This window comes from Ailuropoda melanoleuca, chromosome 14, assembly GCF_002007445.2.
Source record: "Ailuropoda melanoleuca isolate Jingjing chromosome 14, ASM200744v2, whole genome shotgun sequence".
Taxonomy (NCBI): Eukaryota; Metazoa; Chordata; class Mammalia; order Carnivora; family Ursidae; genus Ailuropoda; species Ailuropoda melanoleuca.
Window position 1 is genome coordinate 31,334,567 of NC_048231.1, and position 21,043 is coordinate 31,355,609.

General features: G+C 40.3%; 1 protein-coding gene across 2 annotated transcripts in view; it reads right to left on the reverse strand.

The window, feature by feature from the left end:
- Positions 1-21,043, reverse strand: part of BTBD7 (BTB domain containing 7) — a 51,267-nt gene that overhangs the window by 14,212 nt on the left and 16,012 nt on the right. For both annotated transcript variants that reach the window (XM_034642034.1, XM_034642035.1), the window contains exons 3-5: positions 8,327-8,535; positions 6,490-6,565; positions 3,197-3,357 (exon numbers count right to left, since the gene is read on the reverse strand). In XM_034642034.1, the coding sequence (XP_034497925.1) occupies positions 3,197-3,357; positions 6,490-6,565; positions 8,327-8,535 (446 nt within the window). The remainder of the gene's footprint in view (positions 1-3,196; positions 3,358-6,489; positions 6,566-8,326; positions 8,536-21,043) is intronic.

The following is a 21,043-nucleotide window of genomic DNA, read 5'->3' on the forward strand; positions in this document are numbered from 1 at the left end:
ACCTCACTTTAAGGGCTCCCAGATGGCCCTGGAGATGGGACACTGCAGGACTAACTAACGATGGTGGCCATTGTTTCCTTGTCTGTGCTAGGAGAAAATAAATCACGTACCAACAGCTCGTTAAGGTGGTTGTGAGGATTAATGATGGTCCTGCACGTAATGCACTCAGCACAGTGCTTATTAGCACACACTAAGAGTGTTTTATGCTTAATAGCCATTATTAGCAAAATTTCACTGGGGACTTCTGGGTGAAGCATGGAATTAAGAACAGAGATATGTATTTTCTAAGTCTACTAAACCAAAGTTCTAAATTATTTTTCTAAACCAAATTCAGGGCTCAATTTGGTTTATGTCCCAGTAACTCTTTTTTTTTAAGGTTTTATTTATTTATTTGAGAGAGAGCACGAGAGAGAGAGATCAACTGATCTTGTGCTCCTGCGCACAACCAGGGGGGAGGGGCAGAGGGAGAGGGAGAAGCAGACGTTTCACTGAGCAGAGAGCAGGAAGCAGGGCTCCATCCCAGGGCCCTGGGATCATGACCTGAGCCAAAGGCAGACACTTAATGGACTGAGCCACCCAGGCGCCCGTGTCCCAGCTTTTTTTTTTTTTTTAAAGATTTTATTTATTTAATTGACAGAGATAGAGACAGCTAGCGAGAGAGGGAACACAAGCAGGGGGAGTGGGAGAGGAAGAAGCAGGTTCATAGCGGAGGAGTCTGATGTGGGGCTTGATCCCATAACGCTGGGATCACGCCCTGAGCCGAAGGCAGACGCTTAACCGCTATGCCACCCAGGTGCCTTGTGTGTCCCAGCTTTTAAATAAAACCAAACATTGTAAAAAAAAACAAAACAAAGACCAAACATTGTTGTGTCCAATATTAACTCTTGTTAAATAAGTGTCTAATTGTTGCATTAGTTAAAATTGTTTTTTAAGATTTTATTTATTTATTTGAGAGACAGAGCAAGCGAGTGAGAGATCATGAGCAGGGGCGGAGGGCAGAGGGAGAAGCAGACTCCCTGCTGAGCAGGGAGCCCAATGAGGGACTCAAGACCTGAGCTGAAGGCAGACGCTTAACTGACTGAGCCACCCAGGCGCCCAGTTAAAATTGTTTTTAACTAATAAAATACAGCATTAGATGTATTTAGAAAACAGAGAAAAACTCATAACTCTAATCTACTCCAACTGTAATAATGTTTATGTATTTCCTTCCAGTCTTTTTCAAATGGATTTTTACATAATTGAATTCTAGAATATATAAAAATACATTATTTTGTATCCTTTCTGAAATTATATTCCATCATTAGCATTTTTCATGTGACTATATTAACCTTTATAACCATTGTTCAGGGGAGCAAAATATTCGTTGAGTAGTCATAGTATAGTTTACTTTTATTTTTTCTATTAGACATTTGAGCGGTTTCCAAATATTTAAGGACAATGCTACTAATGAATCAGTTATACTTCCCTTATGGGATGGTAATATTATTTCAAAAAGTACTGATTTAACTGGTGAAAAAAACAGTAGCTTATGGCTTTATTTTGCCTTCTTTGGTGTGTGTGATTACTAGTGAGATTGAACATTTTTTCTAATCAGAAATATCACAGAGGCGCCTGGGTGGCTCAGTCATTAATTGTCTGCCTTCAGCTCGGGTCATGATCCCAGGGTCCTGGGATGGAGCCCTGCTTCAGGCTCCCTGCTCGGTGGGAAGCCTGCTTCTCCCTCTTCCACTCCCCCTGCTTGTGTTCCTTCTCTTGCTGTCTCTTAAATAAATAATAAAAATCTTTAAAAAAATTATAAATATTTAATTATTTTCTTCTACTTTTTCCATGTTTCAATTTAATATTTGATTCTGCAATCTAACAGGGATTAATTTTGTGTGCAAGTGAAATGAGGGTTTAACTTTAAACAAATTCCCCCAGCTCACCAGCTAGTCTAGCACCACAATGACTCACTGACTTCTGACTGATTATTATATGTTTAATTCTTATGTATTCATGAGGATCTTTTTCTGGGCTATTTTGGCTTGTCTGTTTTGCTAGCATCACGAGTTAGAGGGTTTTTTTGTTTCTGTTTTTGTTTTTTAAATTAAGCTCTTGGCCTGATGTAGGGCTTGAACTCATGACCCTGAGATTAAGAGTTGAATGCTTTACCAACTGAGCCAGACAGGCACCCCTAGAATTTTAAATTATATTTTAAATTCTGGAAGAGTTATTCCTTTATTCTTTTTTCTTTAGAGAGCTTAAAAAAAAATTCTTATCAAATAAACAAATAAATGAACATTGGCATGGGGAGGGAAGAAAACCAAGAAACAGACTCTTAACTACAGAGAACAAACTAATGATTACCATAAGGGAGGTGGGAGGGGGATGGGTGAAGTAGGTGATGGGGATTAAGGAATGCACTTGTGATGAGCACCGCGTGCTGTATGTAAGTGATGAATCACGACATTCCTCACCTGAAATGAATATTACACTGTATGTTAACTAACTGGAATTTCAACAAAAACTTAGAAAGAGAATCAATCAATCACTTGTATGCAATGAAAAAAAATTCTTATCAGTTTTTTTTCCAGATGACTTTTATGTTTCTGAGCAGCTGAAAAACTATGATGATGCGTATAAGCATTGCCTTAAAGTTATAAACCAACATGTGAAGAAGTAATATTTGTAATATTTATTTTTCACATTCATTAATTCAAGCAATTCTGTTAGTTTAAAAAATTCACTTTAAAAAAACTATGAAAGTACTATCATCAGCTCCATTAATTTTTAACAGAAATATGATCATAAGATTCAGTCATCCTTTCCCACTGAACCAATCTCCTTCTCTTCTGCTCCCTGATTTATTGTTGCTGTGTTTGAGAAGTCTCCAGAGGTCATCTCTACCCTTTCCTTTGTGAATAGATTACTTGATCTACATTGATAAATGGCTGAAGTAACTCCCCCTAGACTATCTTCTCTCAAAAGTAAGACTGCTATACCCACTCAACTCTCATTCACCGAACCTTTATTTGTGCCAGTGGCTGACACAATATGGCCCAAAACACACGACTCTCTCTGTCCTCATGGACTTCACAGTGTTATAATACTCTATTGGTAGAAAGTACGTACAATGATTAAAAAAAAAAAAAGATAAACCTGTACATTTTGGTGTATTTTCTTTTCATGAAAGAGATAAGAGAAGGAAGGCTCTTACCACATCACTTAGGACTTCACTGTTTATAGGTAAGATGTGTTCAATTCGCACAAAAGGTAAGAGAGAAGAAAGGATCTCTCTAAGCTCTTCGATGTCTAGGTCTCGTCTTTTTACGCCTCTTCTGTTCACACTATGGGCAGTGCCACTCAGTAAGTTTGGCTCTATGAGACAGAAAATGAAAAGTCTCCAATCAAATCCAAATTTTCAAACTTTTTTCTCTATCACACTTTCAGTAACACACTTTACACTTAAGTGCAACTGCTTTAAAAAGGATTATAAATTATTTTTGTGTCTTAAGTTTACTTAATAGAGATCTTCTTTGACAAAGACAAAGCATGATATCAACAGTAGGATAACTTTTTTTGATTGTTCTGCATTAAAAAATAAAGAATTCTTTTCCACATACTAACTCAAAGGAGAAAAGATGACAATCTATTAAAATCTAGTTTGATCAAGGGCTGCTTCTTAAGCTTTTTCACTGCTGTGACCAGTTTTTAGTACAAATAAGGGCTTTGCATGGCAAGTGGCATTTCTGGTCACTGTGGGTTATCAGTATACTCACTAGGCTACCATGTTTACCAGCAATTTAACAAGGTATTAATTACCTGGTATCTAAAGCAGCAAAACTTAATGTGCACTGTATTTAACTTTGATTTTTAGGATAGTCCCTAAATCTCCATAATATGGGAATGTTACTGCATAAAAGTGAACACTTTCATCTCTGACATGCAATATAGTCCCACTGTCCAGGGTGGAGGGTAAAGGTTTTCTTCACTAGGTATCAGTGAAAGGAGAAGATCTGAAGTACATATAAGCTTATAACATTGAGTGGAAAAGAGAAATTACTAAAATTTTGGGAATCTTTAATCATGTCTATAATCTAGGGGCTATATTTTTTTTCTTCTTTTTTATTTTTTGCTGTTTTTCTTAAACAAACAAACAAAAAAAAGATCTTTAAATTCCGAAACATAACTGCTGTATTTTTTGCAAACACTCTACAGGCAAATAGGTATTTCCCTTAAATCATGTGACAGACACATGGATAGAGAGATAAGAAATAATTGTTTTTTTGAGAAGCTAAGCTTTTTCTGGCATCATTCAAGATAAAATTGTTGCAAGCATGTGGAAAGGGTTGTTTTCCTTGCCTTGCTATGATTTGGCTTCATACTTATACAAAGCACCGCTTTTCAAAAAAATCTTTTCCCCTTAAAATAGTGGCATCCTGTTTTCAAATAAAATCTTACATAAAACTCCCAAATATGTAACAGGTAAGGGCAGAACCTTATATATGCAGGTGACTGAAAAGTGCAGCCTGGGGTGCTAAGGTTCCTTCTCATCCCTGTGGAAGAAGCTTCTGTTCTAACCCCATCAGAAAACTACTATTTTAAGGGAAATCTTATCAAGGATGCTCATTATCTGCCCAAAATAAATATGATGTTTCATCATTACCAACCTTACATAAATGAATAAGCCTATGGCCTGTAATGATTATGTGCCATTATACACAATTAATTCTTGTTGTTTGGAGTAGTCCTATTCTGTAAAGTCAGTGTAAACAATTAGCAAATACTTAACCACTGCTCCTAAGGGAAACACGGGGTTAGGTTCCTGTGAGCCTCTGGTCCCAACAATTTTATCAGTCCATCAAGGCATAACTTTGTTTTATGTGTGTTTCTGTTTAAGATACCTTATTACTATATATTGTTGATTCATGAACACTGCACTCATAGCCAACAGCACTGTCACGCACACCTGAATGAAGCTTATGTAACTCCTCCTTTCTCTCTAAGGGACATCACAGCCTTCCTGGGCTTGGAAACATCATACAGCACTAAAAGTTACAATGGGAGGCCAGTTTGATCAGTGAGATCACCAAAAAAACCCCCCCATAAATATGAAAGACATGGCACTTAAATAGACTGAAAAGGACACTTGTTTGCAGTATGAGAACTGATAAAAGAAGAGAGTGTCACCCTGTTCCACCTGAAGCTGGGAACACATGCATCAGAGGACTCAAATTTTTGTCACTCTATGTTTGCAATTGACCATGAAAGTGCTGTGGATACCGATTTTGGGGGTTAGAAGTAAATTTTAGCAGGTAGGTGAATTTGCAAATACAGAATCTGCAAATAAGGATAGATGGTATATTGGCACTTCAAAAAGTCCCAAATTAATAGTAGTGGCTTTAATATTAAAAACAATTCACATCTGAGAATGCTAAAAGGCTTTTTTGGTAGGCCATAGAGAAATAAATTAGTAGGAGAAATTAGGTTTTAAAAGGCAGGTTTCACTTGAAATTTTTGTGTATTTTGAAATGTGACAGAACAACTCTGTAAATGCACTACAAATTTATCATTGACTTGAACTCTTTTTTTTTTAAATGATTTTTTATTATATTATGTTAGTCACCATACAGTACATCCCCGGATTCCGATGTAAAGTTCGATGCTCCATTAGCTGCGTATAACACCCAGTGTACCATGCAATACGTGCCCTCCTTACCACCCATCACCAGTCTATCCCATTCCCCCACCCCCCTCCCCTCTGAAGTCGACTTGAACTCTTTCAATAGATGAACTTCATGGTAGGTAAAATATCTTAAAAAGCCATCAAAAAATGACAGGAAAGGGAAATCTGTATTTAATTTTTCTAATTAAAATGTTTTGAAAAGAAATGTTTTGCTTTGGATTTGCTATATAGAGAAATATAACATTCTATGAGGAAAGGAGCATGCATACGATGTTTCTACCTCTCCTGCAATATCCCCAGTTGGAAGACATTCAGAAGCTTTTTTTTCCCTTTACCTTCCACAAAATTTAAAAATAAGCAAGCATGCTTTTTTTGGGGGAAGGGGTCATATATTTTTTAATTTGGCATAATTCACATAACATAAACCTCACCATTTTAACCATTTTAAAGCATATGATTCAGTCAGTGGCTTTCAGTGTATTTAAAATGTTATACATACATCACCACTATCTAATTCCTAAACATTTCCAGCAACAATGCTTTAAATGAAAATCATTAAACGAAAAATTTCATTCTAATACTTCTATAAATCAGTAAACATATATTATTAAGCATATAGATAACATTAAAAATACCCTTTTAAAGTTGTAAAATAAAATCTTCTGGTATATTTATTTCTGACAAAGTATACCCTTCTCCACTAAAGGATTTTACGGATTGTAAAAACTTCTGTTTTCACCAGGCAATATGGCTATTGTCAAGACTGACACATAGCATGCCTCTGGATAAAAAATTTACAGTACAAGCTAATTTTGTGAGCTTACCTCTGTCAGCTATTCTTCTCATCAACTGATGCTCACCCCATTTAATCAGGTATTTAAGGATATCTTGTTCACTTGCCTAGAATAAAAATGGTTTACATTTATTTTTTTTTTTTTTTTTTTTTTTTTTTTTTTTTTTTTTTTTTTTTTAAAGATTTTATTCATTCATTCGACAGAGATAGAGACAGCCAGCGAGAGAGGGAACACAAGCAGGGGGAGTGGGAGAGGAAGAAGCAGGCTCACAGCAGAGGAGCCTGATGTGGGGCTCGATCCCATAACCCCGGGATCACGCCCTGAGCCGAAGGCAGACGCTTAACCGCTGTGCCACCCAGGCGCCCCGGTTTACATTTATTTTAGTGAAGTTGGACAAATGGCAAATTTGCTTAATGACTTTTCCTAGGTCATGATGTACACACAGTGTGCAACTCAACACCTTTCCCTCTTCACTGGAGGGTTGAAATGTTCCACTAAAGCTGTGGTCCACCAGCAGCAAACACACGACCACTTTGCATGTGTCCAGGAACCTATCTCTTGGCTCCAACTAAATTTTTTATTCTTGTTTTCATCTTTATTTTTTCCGTTATCCTATTCTCTTCACCTATTTTAACCTTATTTTATCCTACTATATGGTCTCTATACAGCTGCCTTCGATTCTTCTTGGGACACAGTAGAGATAAGCAGATGAAAGTAGACGGGTACAGATGGCTCGTGATTACTATCTCCTGCAGGAGCAGAAGGCACAGGTCCAGCACCTGTTTCGGCAGAGAGACTACACTCTGCACCATGAATGCTACTGACTGGTGAAGGGCCCTTCTAGCAGTCTGTGAAATGGCAAGGTGCTCCTCATTTCTTTGTACTTTACTGAAAATCTTAGAGCAAATCTAGGCTGCCCTCCAAGGTTTTTACTTCCTAAATAGAAATGCAAAGCTTTCTAAAGACAATAATCCGAGAGAACTGACAAATCCTAACCCCCATAATGCACGCAGTCTGGATCAGGACAATGAAACAAGGTTAATGAAGAAAGATCCTAAATAAATCAAATCCAATTATGACAACATTTGTACTGCAATCAAAGCACAGATGCTAAGTGGATTATTTAACTCTTCACTGAATCTCTGACTGGGATGGAAGCTTTTTATTATTTTCCTAGTACAAATATAAAGAAATAGGTAATGGCTCCTTGGGTTTATGTTTTTGTAACATTAAAACTGTTGTATAGTTTTCAGCATAAAATTCATACAACCAATGCCAAAAACATTAAACTTGAACATATGTTACTTGAAAGTTTTTTTTACAATATTTTAAATCTATTGTTAGCTTAAATTACCAAATTAGATGGACATATAAGTCAATGACAGAAGAATTTGCTAAAAGCTACTTCTGATTAAAAGTAAGTAGTTGAAAACATTATTCTATTTTGGTAAGACACACTGAGTTTTTATAAGCATTTGAGCAGATCAGAAATTAAATACTACTCTTACTTTGTGCTGCTTAAGCTACTGTCTACAGTTTACGTATCTGATACGCCACCAAAAACAAGAAATCATTATAGTGAATTAACGGAAGCCAAGAAAATCACTGTTGGGATATGCTTTCTGACCTTGCCTACTGCCTCAACCCCTTTGGTGTAGTTGTCTGGGACTTGGGCTTGTTCACAATGTTGAGTCATAGCAGCAAGTGCACGAAGGGCCAGAGAGCCAGAAGGCTTTTCCTGTACAAATTTGAAGAGGGCACCCCTTGGGTGGGCTGATCTCCCTAGATGGGAGAATAATAGGGTGTAGGTGGGTTTCCTAGTGCACACATGGATGATAATGAATTTGAGAGGTGTATAAATGATTACCTGTAGGTAGTCAGACTGGATAGCAGTGAGCAGATGGTCTTTGTTGAGTTCATAAAAAACATCCGAAGTCATGACCTGGGAAAATTCCTCACAGAGGAAATGTAAAGCTTGTCGGTGCACCCATTTAGAGCCATAGGGATGAGAGCTCCACTTGAGGATGGCAATTAAGGTATCTAATGAGATGCTCTCAGCAATGATATCCTCACAGCCTAAAAGAGAAGGCAAATACTTCTTAATCATAAATATTACTTATGGAACATTAGTATGTTAGACACTATACTTAAAAGTAGCAATAGCAAAAAAGAATAAGGAGATAAATAAAATTTCATGGAAATCACCAAGACTTCATGGGATGGGGTAACAACAGACTATGATATCTATAGGAAATCTGCTGTTCTGTGGAGACAGATCCATAGAAAGAGGCAGAGAATCATCACAATTGTATAAGAAAATAGTAACTGTGTAAATCCAACAATTTGAGTAAGATACTATAGCGGAGAGCACTGGACCACAAGGGAAAGAAGAGAAGGTAGAAATGACACAGTTGTGGGAACTGGCCAGTCGGAGAAAGGCTAAAGCTGGGAAACAGTTCATGACACACCGGATAACACGATCATCATCGGCTGAACAGATGGGTGAAAATGAAGGTGAAATAGAACCAGGAAAATTAGAAAGTTCTGTATCTCAGTGAAAGAAAATCAACTGCACGGAAGATGATGGGAGAACAACCTTAACCACAACCGATGTAACAATGATACTGGGCACCTGAGCTGCACGGACACAAACTGTGACATGGCTGCGGTGGGGATGAAGCAAGCTCAGGCTTCTAAGATTCGAGCACAGAGTCCTGATCAATGGAACAAGGCTGCACTGCTGTCCTGTGAGGTGCTGTGTTCTGTTCTGGGCCCTGTGTTTTAGATGGGGCACTGACAAAATGCCAGGATTCTTGCAGGAGGGCAGAAGAACAGTAGGGAGGTTGAGACCTGTCACAGGAGAAAAGCTCTGAACAACCAAAATTACTTGGCGTATGTAAGAGAAACCTGAGGGAAACATAGGCGCTATCTTTAAGTGTCTGACAGACCCTCATGAGGCAGAGGAGAAATGACTGACCTCCCAGTTGTGCCAAAGGCAGGTCCTGGATGTTAAATGGATGTTGAAAGAAGGGGAATTTTGCTTCAATATTAAGAAATTTCTAACAATTAGATTTGCTCTCCTCTCGTCCCCTCAGAAAGAAAGAAAGAAAGAAAGAAAGAAAGAAAGAAAGAAAGAAAGAAAGAAAAAGAAAGGAAAAAAAAAGGATCCTTCTAGAAAAATACAGGAGCAAAGGCTGGCTCATCACATAAGGGACAGAGTACCAAGAACCCCTAGGCTGGATATGGAGCTGACGTCAGATAGCAAATAAGCTGCTTCCATTGCAAAGATAGAATCATTTTTGGAAAAGCGGTAACAGCATATCAATGTAGGAGTAATTTAATCTAAACATTAAGGATTAATTTACTCAATCTTAACATTAACCTGAGATCCTGACAAGTAACACTGAGACCACCACAATGGAATCCATGTAAACAACACCCAAAGAAGTGAATGTGCGCTGATGAGGAGTGAGAAAAATGGAAAAGCTGTAAACTGCTCTCATGATTTTATGGTGAGCCTTGCCTGCCAGTGGCCAGAGAAGACTTGTGTCATTCTGCAGCTTGAAAGCAGGCACTGGACCAGAGGTGAGGAGAATGAACCAATCTGACAGGAGAGGCAATCTGAATAGATGTGTTTGGGTATGAAGCAGGGGAAGTTAGAGAAAAAGTGGTTATTCAAAAGGATGTATCACAATCCTATGAAACCAGGATATTGGCAGAGGGGAAGAAGGAAAATTAACAACAACATTATATATTTAAACTCCTGAGAAGCTTTCAAAGAAGTGAGACGTGACAGGAAAAAGTGGGCTTTGCAATCAAGACAGATTGGACTTGAAATCCCACCTTGGCCACTTAGAAGCAAAGTCATTCTGGACAAATCCTTAGCCTCTTTGAGCCTGAAATGTTCTCAATTGTAAAACTGGGTTTATACTCCTAACTCAGGGTCGTTACGAGATTTAAATGAGACTGTACGCATGACACTCTTCTTTTGTTCAAACATTCTGCAGTATCTACTTGCTAAGCGCTGTGAATACAACGCTCTTTTTACCACGCATTTTCCTGGGTGGTATCATCTGCCCCCCATGGCCTTAACTCCCAAAGCATCCTCATGATTTTCAAGTCTATATACAGTTCCAGGGCGCCTGGCTGGCTCAGTCAGAACAGCATGTGACTCTTGATCTTGGGTTGTAAGTTCAAGGCCCACCTGGGGTATAGATGATTACTTAAATAAACAACAATAAAAATGTCTACATACAGTTCCAACCCAGAGCTCAGCTCTCTCCTGACTCCCAGACTCATTCCTTCAACTTCCCACTGGAGAGTTCTACAGGGATACTCTGCAGACCTCTTAAAGGCAAGTCAGTTTACTTCCTCTGGGAAATCTGTGTATACTTCCCCCTGCCACCCCGGCCTTCTTCATTCCTGCTTTAGAGAAAGATACCTCTTTCTCCCAAAGCCAGAAATCTTAGTACTAATAGTGATTCCTTCTCCTGAAGGCCACATCCAATCACCATCAAATGCTGTTCTTGTTTTAAATACATCCCCTCCACTGAATCTCTACCACCTCCCCATTTCAGAATCTGATACTTTCTAAACCCCGCATCACTGAAATAGCCTCAAAAAGTTCCCATCTTCTCCCTTCCAATCTGTTCTCCATACTGTTGCCAGATGATCTTTTAAAATGTAAATTAGATTATATATGTAACAAATTATTCAATAGCTTGCAAATAGCTTGCAAATAACTTCAAGATAAAATCCAAACTACATATTCTTGATGGTCTGTCCACTGCCAACTTCTCCAGCCCCATTCCTGTTCATATTCTACACTGCATTCATTACTTAGCATTTCCTAGAATTCCACCAAACTCTCACCTCCATGCCTTTGCATATGTTGTTCCAGTTTTCTGAAATGCTCTTAATTCTCCTTAACTCATCTACATTTTTTAGACACTTAGATATTGTCTCTTTCAAAACCCTATCTTGATCTTGTTCCCCAAGCCTAGGTCAGGTGTTCCTCCTACCTAAAAATGCTGCCCTATTTCTCTATATATAATAGCATTAAATTCTCATACTATTTTATATTTCTTAAATATCTGTCTGAATCCTCTATCAGACTGAGAACTCCTTTGACGTAGAGCCCCACCTTATGTCATTCTACAATGCCTGACATCTAGCAGCTAATCAATTAAAAACAAAAATAGCGAATACTTTTGAAACTTATTATGTGCCAAGTCTGTACTTGACTTAGAATATTAAATTTCAGCATTCTTATTCAAAGAAGGTGGTATCATTATTCCCACTTTACATATGAGAAAACTAAGATTCACAAAGATTAATGAACTTGCTCAAAGTCATACAGCTAGGAAGAAGACAAGCTGTACTTACCTAAACACAGCCTTCCCCTCCTGCCAAAAAACCTCCCCCTTTTTTATGCCTCTGAACTTAGGTCTTGTATGAATCAATGCTCATCAGGACTTCTTCACTTGTGACCACTCCTCTTATGAACAGAAAAGCACCTTATAAATATACCAAATATGGTGATATTAACTCACAAATGTGAAAGGAAGGCAATTAGGCAAAAAATTGGAATGCTGAAAGGTATATTTTAAGAAAAGATTTATCTAATATTGTCAAATGTAATATTTTCATATTACAGTAAAAGATTTCAGTTAGTGGTAATTTGCCTTGTGTCAAGGTTATTGATAATGGAATGAAAATGTAAACATAGCAACAAGACCGAAGGGGTACTGGCAGGGAAAGGGCAGCAAGCGAGATGCAAAAAGGCTTCATACAATGCCATTTCCTTGGTAAATTTTGGACCAGTCTTGTTGGCCCAAAAACATTACCAGCACACTATCGAAGATGGTTGGATTCCTGTCGACGAAGTGATCCTAAACCAAACCCCACGAGACCAATGTATAAATCAAAAGGTCCACTTATATGCAGTGCAGGTGTTCACTTCTAGAGAGCAAAATACCATGTTCTCAAACTAAGTTGTTTTTGCTTCTTTTTAAATTTCTACTCTGTCATGGATCAACACTTTAGTAGAAACCAGTAAAAACACTGTTTGAATACTGTGACGATGTCAAACTGACAAGAAGTTTCTAAATGCTTACTCTCACTAACTGTACTTACCCTACTACAGACACACTCTGAGGAGCACTGCTGTCTAGAATCCCTTCCCCTGTGCCAGTTTCAAGGTATATGACAGTCAAATTTGTTTCCTCCCATTTGGTACTAATTAATTCTCAGAGGGAACTCTTTTTTCCTCTTCTGTTTCCTTATAGAGTTTACTGACTCTATTTCCTAACTAGAGATAAAATGGTATCCTTTTCTTTAAAGACAATTAAATATATAATCAGAACGACTATCTTTTTTTGGGGGGGGCAGCAAAGCAAGATTTATTGTGCAACAGCAAAGTGATAGTATAAAGCTCCCAAGGAGGGAGGGGACCTGAGTGGGTTGCCCAGAACGACTATCTTTTTTATTTTTAATTTCTTATTTATTTTTTTTAGTAGGCTCCGTGCTCAGTGTGCAGCCCAATACGGGGCACGAACTCACAACCCTGAGACTAAGACCGGAGCTGAGACCAAGAGTCAGATGTTTAATGCCTGACTGGGTCACCCAGGCACCCCTACTTTATCTTTTTTAAACTAGAAATATAGAGTGTAAGAGTATTATCCAAACATGGCCGATTGCTGTACATATTCACCAACACCAGCCCTCTGATCCCACCCCACCCATGGGCAGAGTATACATGCCCACCCCAAGCTTTGGGACTGGCCATGAGATCTGCTTTGACTGATGAAATATCAGTGGATATGATGTGACAAAAAGCTTCAAAAGTACTTTTTGGGAGCTGGGCTTGCCCTCTTGCCTTCTGCCACGGTGAGAACATGCTGTGGCTAGCCTGCTGACCCTAGGAGGAGAATGAGCGGCAGCAGGAACAGAGCCCCGCTAAACCACAGTGGCAATCAGAATGACCCCAGCTGCTGCAAACTTCAATTTGTAATTTTAGCTGACCTGGAAATTTGTGAGAAATACATGTTTGTGTCATAGACCACTGAGATTCCCCAGTTGGTTGTTACCCAGCAATGGTTGACTAATACACCGTATACCTTTCTTGGATGAACTCCAAAGCCTTTATCAACTTCCTTGTAACAGAAAAACTCATCTGTAGCCAAGACTTTGAATGGTTCATCGGTGCCATGCATTCTGCTCAGGTAGCAGACTTCCAGTGATGCGGTTGTGAGGTTGGCAGATGAAATATGAAGTCAACTTCTTAGGATTTTTTTCCCCCCGAAAACTGAATTTTACAGATCCCTTGCTTACTTGATTAATCCCTTCTTCTCTTCTTTTACCAGAATATTTTCTTTCTGATACGTAAGGTTGGCAAAAATGCCGCTTTTAAAAAATTTGAGCTACATACTATGAATGATCAAGGCAGAGATAGAAAGAAGTATAACAGGGGCGCCTGGGTGGCACAGCGGTTAAGCGTCTGCCTTCGGCTCAGGGCGTGATCCCGGCGTTATGGGATCGAGCCCCACGTCAGGCTCCTCAGCTATGAGCCTGCTTCTTCCTCTCCCACTCCCCCTGCTTGTGTTCCCTCTCTCGCTGGCTGTCTCTATCTCTAATAAATAAATAAAAAATCTTTAAAAAAAAAAAAAAAAAAGAAAGAAGTATAACAAACTGACATTAGTAATACAAATGATTGTTCCTGCAGCATGTTGAACAGGAACATTTTCTGTTTATTATCAACATTTTCCCCTTCTTTACGCTCCTCTGATAACTATAAAATAAGTTTCAATGTTGACAGATTTCCTAAAAACGCGGTCAGGGTCTGTCTTTCCTGCCACTCTCATACTTGCACCACCAGCACCAGTGGGAAACCTTTTTACTGGCTCGTGTCCATCAGAAAATGCATAACCAACTTCTAGGGGGACCTGGGTGGCTCAGTTGGTTGGGCGTCTGCCTTCAGCTCAGGTTGGGATCTCAGGGTCCTGGGATCCAGCCCCATGTCGGGCTCCCCGAAGGAGTCTGCTTGTCCCTCTCTCCCTGCCCCCACTCATGTTCTCTGTCTCTTTCAAATAAATAAAATATTAGGGGGAAAAAAGGCAACTTCTAGATTCAGAGTTTCATATTGGGGCTGAGGTGGGAAAAGGAAGCACACAGGCAAGGGGAAAGAAGTGAAGGGAACAGTGGAGGGTGATCACAGCTTGCTATGCAACACAGCCGGTACAGTAAGCTTAGAGGAAGGCTGGCCTTAGAGCAGGCATGCTGGCTCTTCAGTGGCATCAGTTAGAAACAGAAATAAGACTTCAAGTGCAAATAGGCTTGAGAAATAAGTTGCTTCAATTCTTTCCAACTAACCTGTATGGAACGGATTCCAGTTCCCAAGGAAAGGCATCATGAAATGAGAGGGAAGCGAGGGCAGTCGAAAGCGCATAGAGGCTTTGAATTCGGGCAGTTACGTCACTACCTCTTGACTCTCTCCCTTAGGGCCTTGTGTCATATCAAAGCACACCCTGTGACTCTCATTTCCTCATACAGAGGATGAAATAATCCCATCAGAGTTCTCAGGATTATGTTTAATAACATCAGGGAGCCAGTGCGTCCATCAACATTACCCTTTTTCTAGGCTAGAAATCTTAAATCAGCTGGGCCGACTCCTCCTCCTTTGACATATATATAGAACTAGTCGATGCATCCTACTGATTCTTCCTTCAAGATGCTCTTTGATTAGCCTCTTCCATTCCCAGGAATGTGACCTCTGTCCGAAGCTTTAGTACCTCACACATCAAATACTGAAAAGCTTCCTGCTGTCTCCCTCCCTCCGTCTTCTAATCCACACTGAGCACACCACAGAAAGGTTTTCCACCATTGTCCCTGCGTCTTCTCTATTTTAAACAGGCAACCAGAATTCCAGAGCCAAGGCAGAAATGAGAGTCAGACATGTAAGGATTAGAAGACAAGTCAATCTGTGCTGCAGTGTTTTTAACTGCCAGTCCTTGGACTCTGCGGCTTGTGCGAGCTGGCTGAATAAACACTCCCCTCTGCTAGGCCTCAGGAGGCCCAGTCTGAAGATCCTACAGAGCTTCTCAGAGGGTCCTGGCAGGGCTGAAACCCTGGTGCCTCCACTGGTGACAGCTCGAAACCACTCTTGCTTTCCCTCCCCCCCTACCTCACTCTCCCGGGGTTGCACGCCTGTTCAAGGGATGACTCACCCAATAGGCGACCTGCAGCAAGCCTTTGTTTTAGGCCGCCTCAGGGGGCGGCGGGGGGGGGGGGGGGGGGGGGTTTTTTTTTTTTTTTTTTTTCAGGGGGGGGGGGGGGGGGGGGGATGGGAAGAGACACTCACACAACGAGAGGAAGAGAAGTGGCCCTAGAAAACAAGATTCTCCAGTGCGATTCTGGAACTAGATCACTCACTGAAGAAACGGCAAAAAGGACCCCCCCCGGTTGCCCCTGGTAAGTGGGGTGGTGGTGATCCCTGCATGCAGCATGACAACATTATGGTTTTTCTCTAAGTGAAGTGCTAGTTTAGTAGTAGAGGTGGCACGTGAATGGAATGGGAACATCACGAAGGATGAGGACCTGAAATTGGCTAGCTTTAGCTAACTGCTTTCGAAGTTATGTTTTTTCAACAGGCTCAGGTTAGCCACCCCTCAATCCAGGCATTCTGTCAAAGTCAGAAGACTTAGGTCGGTGTTTAAAAAAACCCTTATTTCCTGCAGCTGCAGAACAGACTGCCAAAACTCAGGCCCCAGATGTAATTTTAAAGATATCAGACCTCAAAGACTTGAATGCAAAGCCTCAACAAATCTTCTATGATCAAATCTGGGTCCGAATAGGAACAGCTGGTGACAGAAATCTGGAATGGGGTTATTTGGGTGGATGAGCGAGGAATGTCAAACCCCAAGATTTGCTTGAACTTTCTGGGTTGGGAGACACAGATCTCCTAACTCCTAGTAGAGGATAGCAGCCTCCTCCTGCCAGGAGACCCTGCAGGTGCCTGCAAAGACAATCCCTGTCTTCTTCAAGATCCGCCTCTGCTCACTAGCTCCAAACCAATAATCAGGAGCTGGTCACTCATGCTCACAGCCTGAGCAAGAAAATACAGTTTCTGTTTGTGAGGGAAAGAATGTACACACCCAGGAACTGTAAGACCTGGCCATATGTACTGGCAGGGTCTAGAAGGCTGTTTGTGGGAGAGATCTTGAGAGTGCTGGACCGGGATGCCCGCTCTGTGGCGGTACAGTACAACAGGAGCAGGAAGGGGTTTGTCTGGAGTTCAAGGGATTCACCAGGGCATTTTTGTTGCTTCTCAGCTCAGTGATAACAGAGACTGGGCAACCATGGATAAAGCAACTAAGAGCTCTGACACCTCTGGGATGAAGGTCTGTGTCACCCTACCCGGCAGGCCACCCAGACCTGCTGAAATATGGGCAAAGGAAAATGAAAATTTAGGTTGGGGAATAGAAGAGGGAGATTGTGCTAATTTGTATGGTTCCAACTTGCTTAAGCCTAGAACCATTTCTCACAATCTCCATTCCTGTATGGTTCCAAGCAAAGTTGGTCAAAAGAGAAACCTGTGAGATTGGGAGGGCAGAAGCAGCAGCATCACTCTCTAGAAGTCACCATATCTAGACATGGTGACAGGCAGACACAGAGGTGCCCAAGCTTGTCCTTGCTCTCCCCTGCTCCAAGTCCAGTTCTCCCTCCCAGCTGCAGCCCTGGTGGCAACACTGGCCCCAGGTCACCACCAGATGCTTGGCCAAAGAGCCACGGACCAAACAGCCACTCTCCACATGCTGCCGTACCCTGTGTGGCCTCCCGTCAGTGGCTCCGTGTGCCTGGCCCCTCAGGTTGACTGGCTACTAGCTTCTCTGCATTCTACTTCTCTCCTATTCACACCTTCCCTTCCCCAGCTTCCCTCTCAGTGGTGTGAGGCTCAATCCCTAGAAGAATGCCCTTATCCCTAAGTCAGAGTTGCTCTGCTTCCCTGTATTGAACTCTGAATGACAGAGTTTTGATGAGAATATCAGTTACAGCCTCCAGCCAGCTGCAGCAGCCGGGACTGTGGCTAACTAACTGCACCATGTTTTCTGAACTGAGTTGTTTGTAGAGGTGTGGCTGGTGATCACTTTGAAGGCTCTGTACTGAATTGATCTAAATTACTGTTTGCTCCTTGTTAAGTTAAATCACACCAAATTGTTGATACTAAACCATTCTGACCCGTGAAAATAACCTTAGAAGATTAAATAATGTATTCGTTTTCTCTTGCTATGTAACAAATTACCACAACAGGTTAAAACAAATCATCTCCTATTTTCTGTGGATCAGGAAACTGGGCAGAGGTCACGTGGGCCCTCTGTCAGGATTCTATAAGGCTGCATTCATGTATCAACTGGGCTTGCCTTCTCTCATGTGAAGACCTGGGAAGTTCTGGGGAAGAATTTGCTTCCAAGCTCATTCAGGTTGTTGGCAAAAATCCTTTCCTTGCGTCTGACTAAGGGCCCGCCTTTCTGTGGGAGCAGGTCTTGAGAGTGCTGGACCAGGATGCTAGGTCTGTGGAGGTACCACGGGAGCAGGAAGGGGTTTGTCTGGAATTCAGCTATAAAAAAGAAGGAAATCCTGCCATTTGGAACAACATGGATGAACCCTGAGGGCATCATGCTAAGTGCGGTAAGTCAGAGAAAGACACATACTGTATGATCTCACTTACATGTGGAATCTAAAAATGTCATACTCACAGAAAGAGAGAATAGAACGGTGGTTTCTAAGGGCTGAGGGATGAAGAATGGGGAGAGGTTGGTCAGAGTGTACAAACTTTCAGTTATAAAATGACTAAGGTCCAGAGTCTTAATGTGCAGCATGGTGACCCTAGTTAATATTGTATCGTATACTTGAAAGTTGCTTTGAGAGTACAGCTTTAGTGTTCTGACCACAACAACAGAATGTTAGCTATGTGATGTAAAGGATGCACGAACCAACCTTACTGTGGTGAACAGTTCACAGCATATACAGGTATCAAATCATTACACTGTGCACCTTAAACTTAACACAATGCTACATGTCAATTATGTCTCAATAATATTGGGGGAAAAGATAAAAAAAAGAAATCTAGATTAAAATCTATTTTCACTGCAAAAAAAGAAGAAAAGTAAGTTGAGTTTTTCTGGTTTTACTTCTCATACCTTTTGACTAATGTTCAGAATTTGGTTATTTCTGTTAGGTAGATATTAAAAATCCCCTCTATACATAATATAGAGCAAAGTCTTAAAGTGCAACACATTTATCTACAGGGAAGGATATCTTTCAAGTTTCTGTCCTTTTTAATAGAGGGACTCTTACAAGTTCCTTGCAATAACTAAATGCCAGAGGGCATTAGTAATATTATAGATCTATTCCAAATATCTTTTTATGTTTCGTTTCAATATATTTTAAAAGTTATGTACTTAGACTACCTCTGGATTGCCTACCTGGATGGATTTACAGGAAACTGGTAACACTGGATGCCTCTGTGAAGGGGACCTGAGCAGTGGGGGCCAAAAAGTTGGGAGGGCAGAGGTACTCTTTGCTTAGTACTCTTTGTACCTTTTGAATTCTGTTCCACCTGAATATATTATCTATTAAAAAAAATCAAATAAAAAACAAACAAAACCCATCAGGCTATGGAAGTTGCCAGGAGTTCCTTCCCTCGGTGCCAATATAAAATCAATCACCGACCACAGAATCCAAGCAAATATCAGAAAGGAAATGAGAAGGTTCTCTGCTTTGAGAACATTATTCCCCTCTGATGGGAAAGAGGCAATCACTGAGATTCATGCTGCTCGTGTGTGAAAATGTACCCTGACTGCTTGTATTCTTTACTCTGATAGTTTTGCCAAGCTGTGTGAAAAGAAAGGACAGAGAGGAAGATAGGAAAGAAGTTACTGTAGTAACTTGGTAATAAAGGAGGAGGCTAAAGCACACAATTATGAAAGATTAAAGATTTCTAAGACATGAGAGGAAAAAGACAAGACTAAGAACTCTTAAGATACTTATTTGAATATACATTTATATTGCTTTAATGTTTACTTTATAAATTAACGTTTGATACGGCATTTTCAGTATTTAGACTTCCATGTTTTTTTTTTTTGGATAAATAAAAACAGCATGATGAAGGAAAAGCCTTCACAGGGATGTCAGTTTCTAAACACAGACACTCTATATAAGCCTCTGCTATACTAGCATGCAGGGAGTCAAATTCTGGAGCCTACAGGACACCCAAACTCCTTGAAATTGAACACATATTCTTACATGTGGGCATCTGACTAGAAGAGAGATGCAAGATACACTATTAGGGTCAAACTGACCAGGGACCCAACCCCAATTCCCCTTAACTGTGTGATGTGTGAAATTTTGTCTGTTTCCTCATCTGAAAACGTTCCCTAAATCCTCAAAATCTATTTGTTACTATAAGTAAGTTTCCTCATACACCATTACCGTGGTGTATTCTAATTCAGAAGCAAGCACAGGGTCTGTGGGGAGTGGGAGGGGGCAGGAGGAGAGCAGAGTCTCAAGGGAGCAGAGCAAGTAAAAGATTATAAAGAGAACAGGAACGCTGACAACCCAAATGTACTGCGTACTTTCCACTCGCACGTCACTTATTAAAATGTTAAATAAAAACAATTCTAAGGGTACCTGGGTGGCTCAGTTGGTTAAGCATCTGACTCTCGATTTTGGCTTAGGTCAAGATCTCAGGGTCGTGAGATCGAGCCCCATGTCTGGCTCTGCCCTCAGAGCAGAGTCTACTTGTCCCTCCCCCTCCCCCTGCTTGCATGCTCTCTCTTGGTTCTCTCTCTCTCTCTAAAATAAATAAAATCTGAAACAAGAAAACAGTTCTAGTAGTCTCAGTATGTGAAAAACTCAGAGGTTCACATACCTTTAACTAAAAAAATACCATTTACATCTCACTTTACTATCCTTAAACCATTTTCCCACTGTGACAAAACAGTAAGTTAGTGTCCTTAATTCTGTTATAATAATAAGAAAAATCCAAAGGTTTGGGGGTAGAGCCATGTTATGATTTTCAGAAAACTTTTTGATTATTTACTGGTTATCTCTTAAATATGATTGTGTCTCCCTTCAAAACAATGCACCTCACAGATAATTTCTTCCCACCCCTCGTCCCCCACGGCGGAAAAACATAGCCCTGCAGTTAGAAAGACCAGGATTCAACTTTTGGCCCTAACACTTTCTAGCTGAAACTCCAGGTAACAATATTTTCAAGCGTCAATTTACCTATAAAATAGAGAGAATACTTACCACAGATGATGTGAGTTAGGAGCTTAGCAACAGTGCCTGGCAAAAAGCAGGTACTAAAAAATTCTACTAAATAAATGAATAAATATAGTAAGAAACTTCAAAAAGAATTAGCAGTTTCTGATGAGTAATTTATAGATTGTATCTGCTTAAAGGATGCATGTATTTAAAAAAACCCCCACTATTTCTGGAACATTTCTCATGGTGTCTACATGCTGATTATGGTCTCAGCCAAAGAGATCTTTCAAAAGATGCGTATGTAATCAGGCCGTATTAC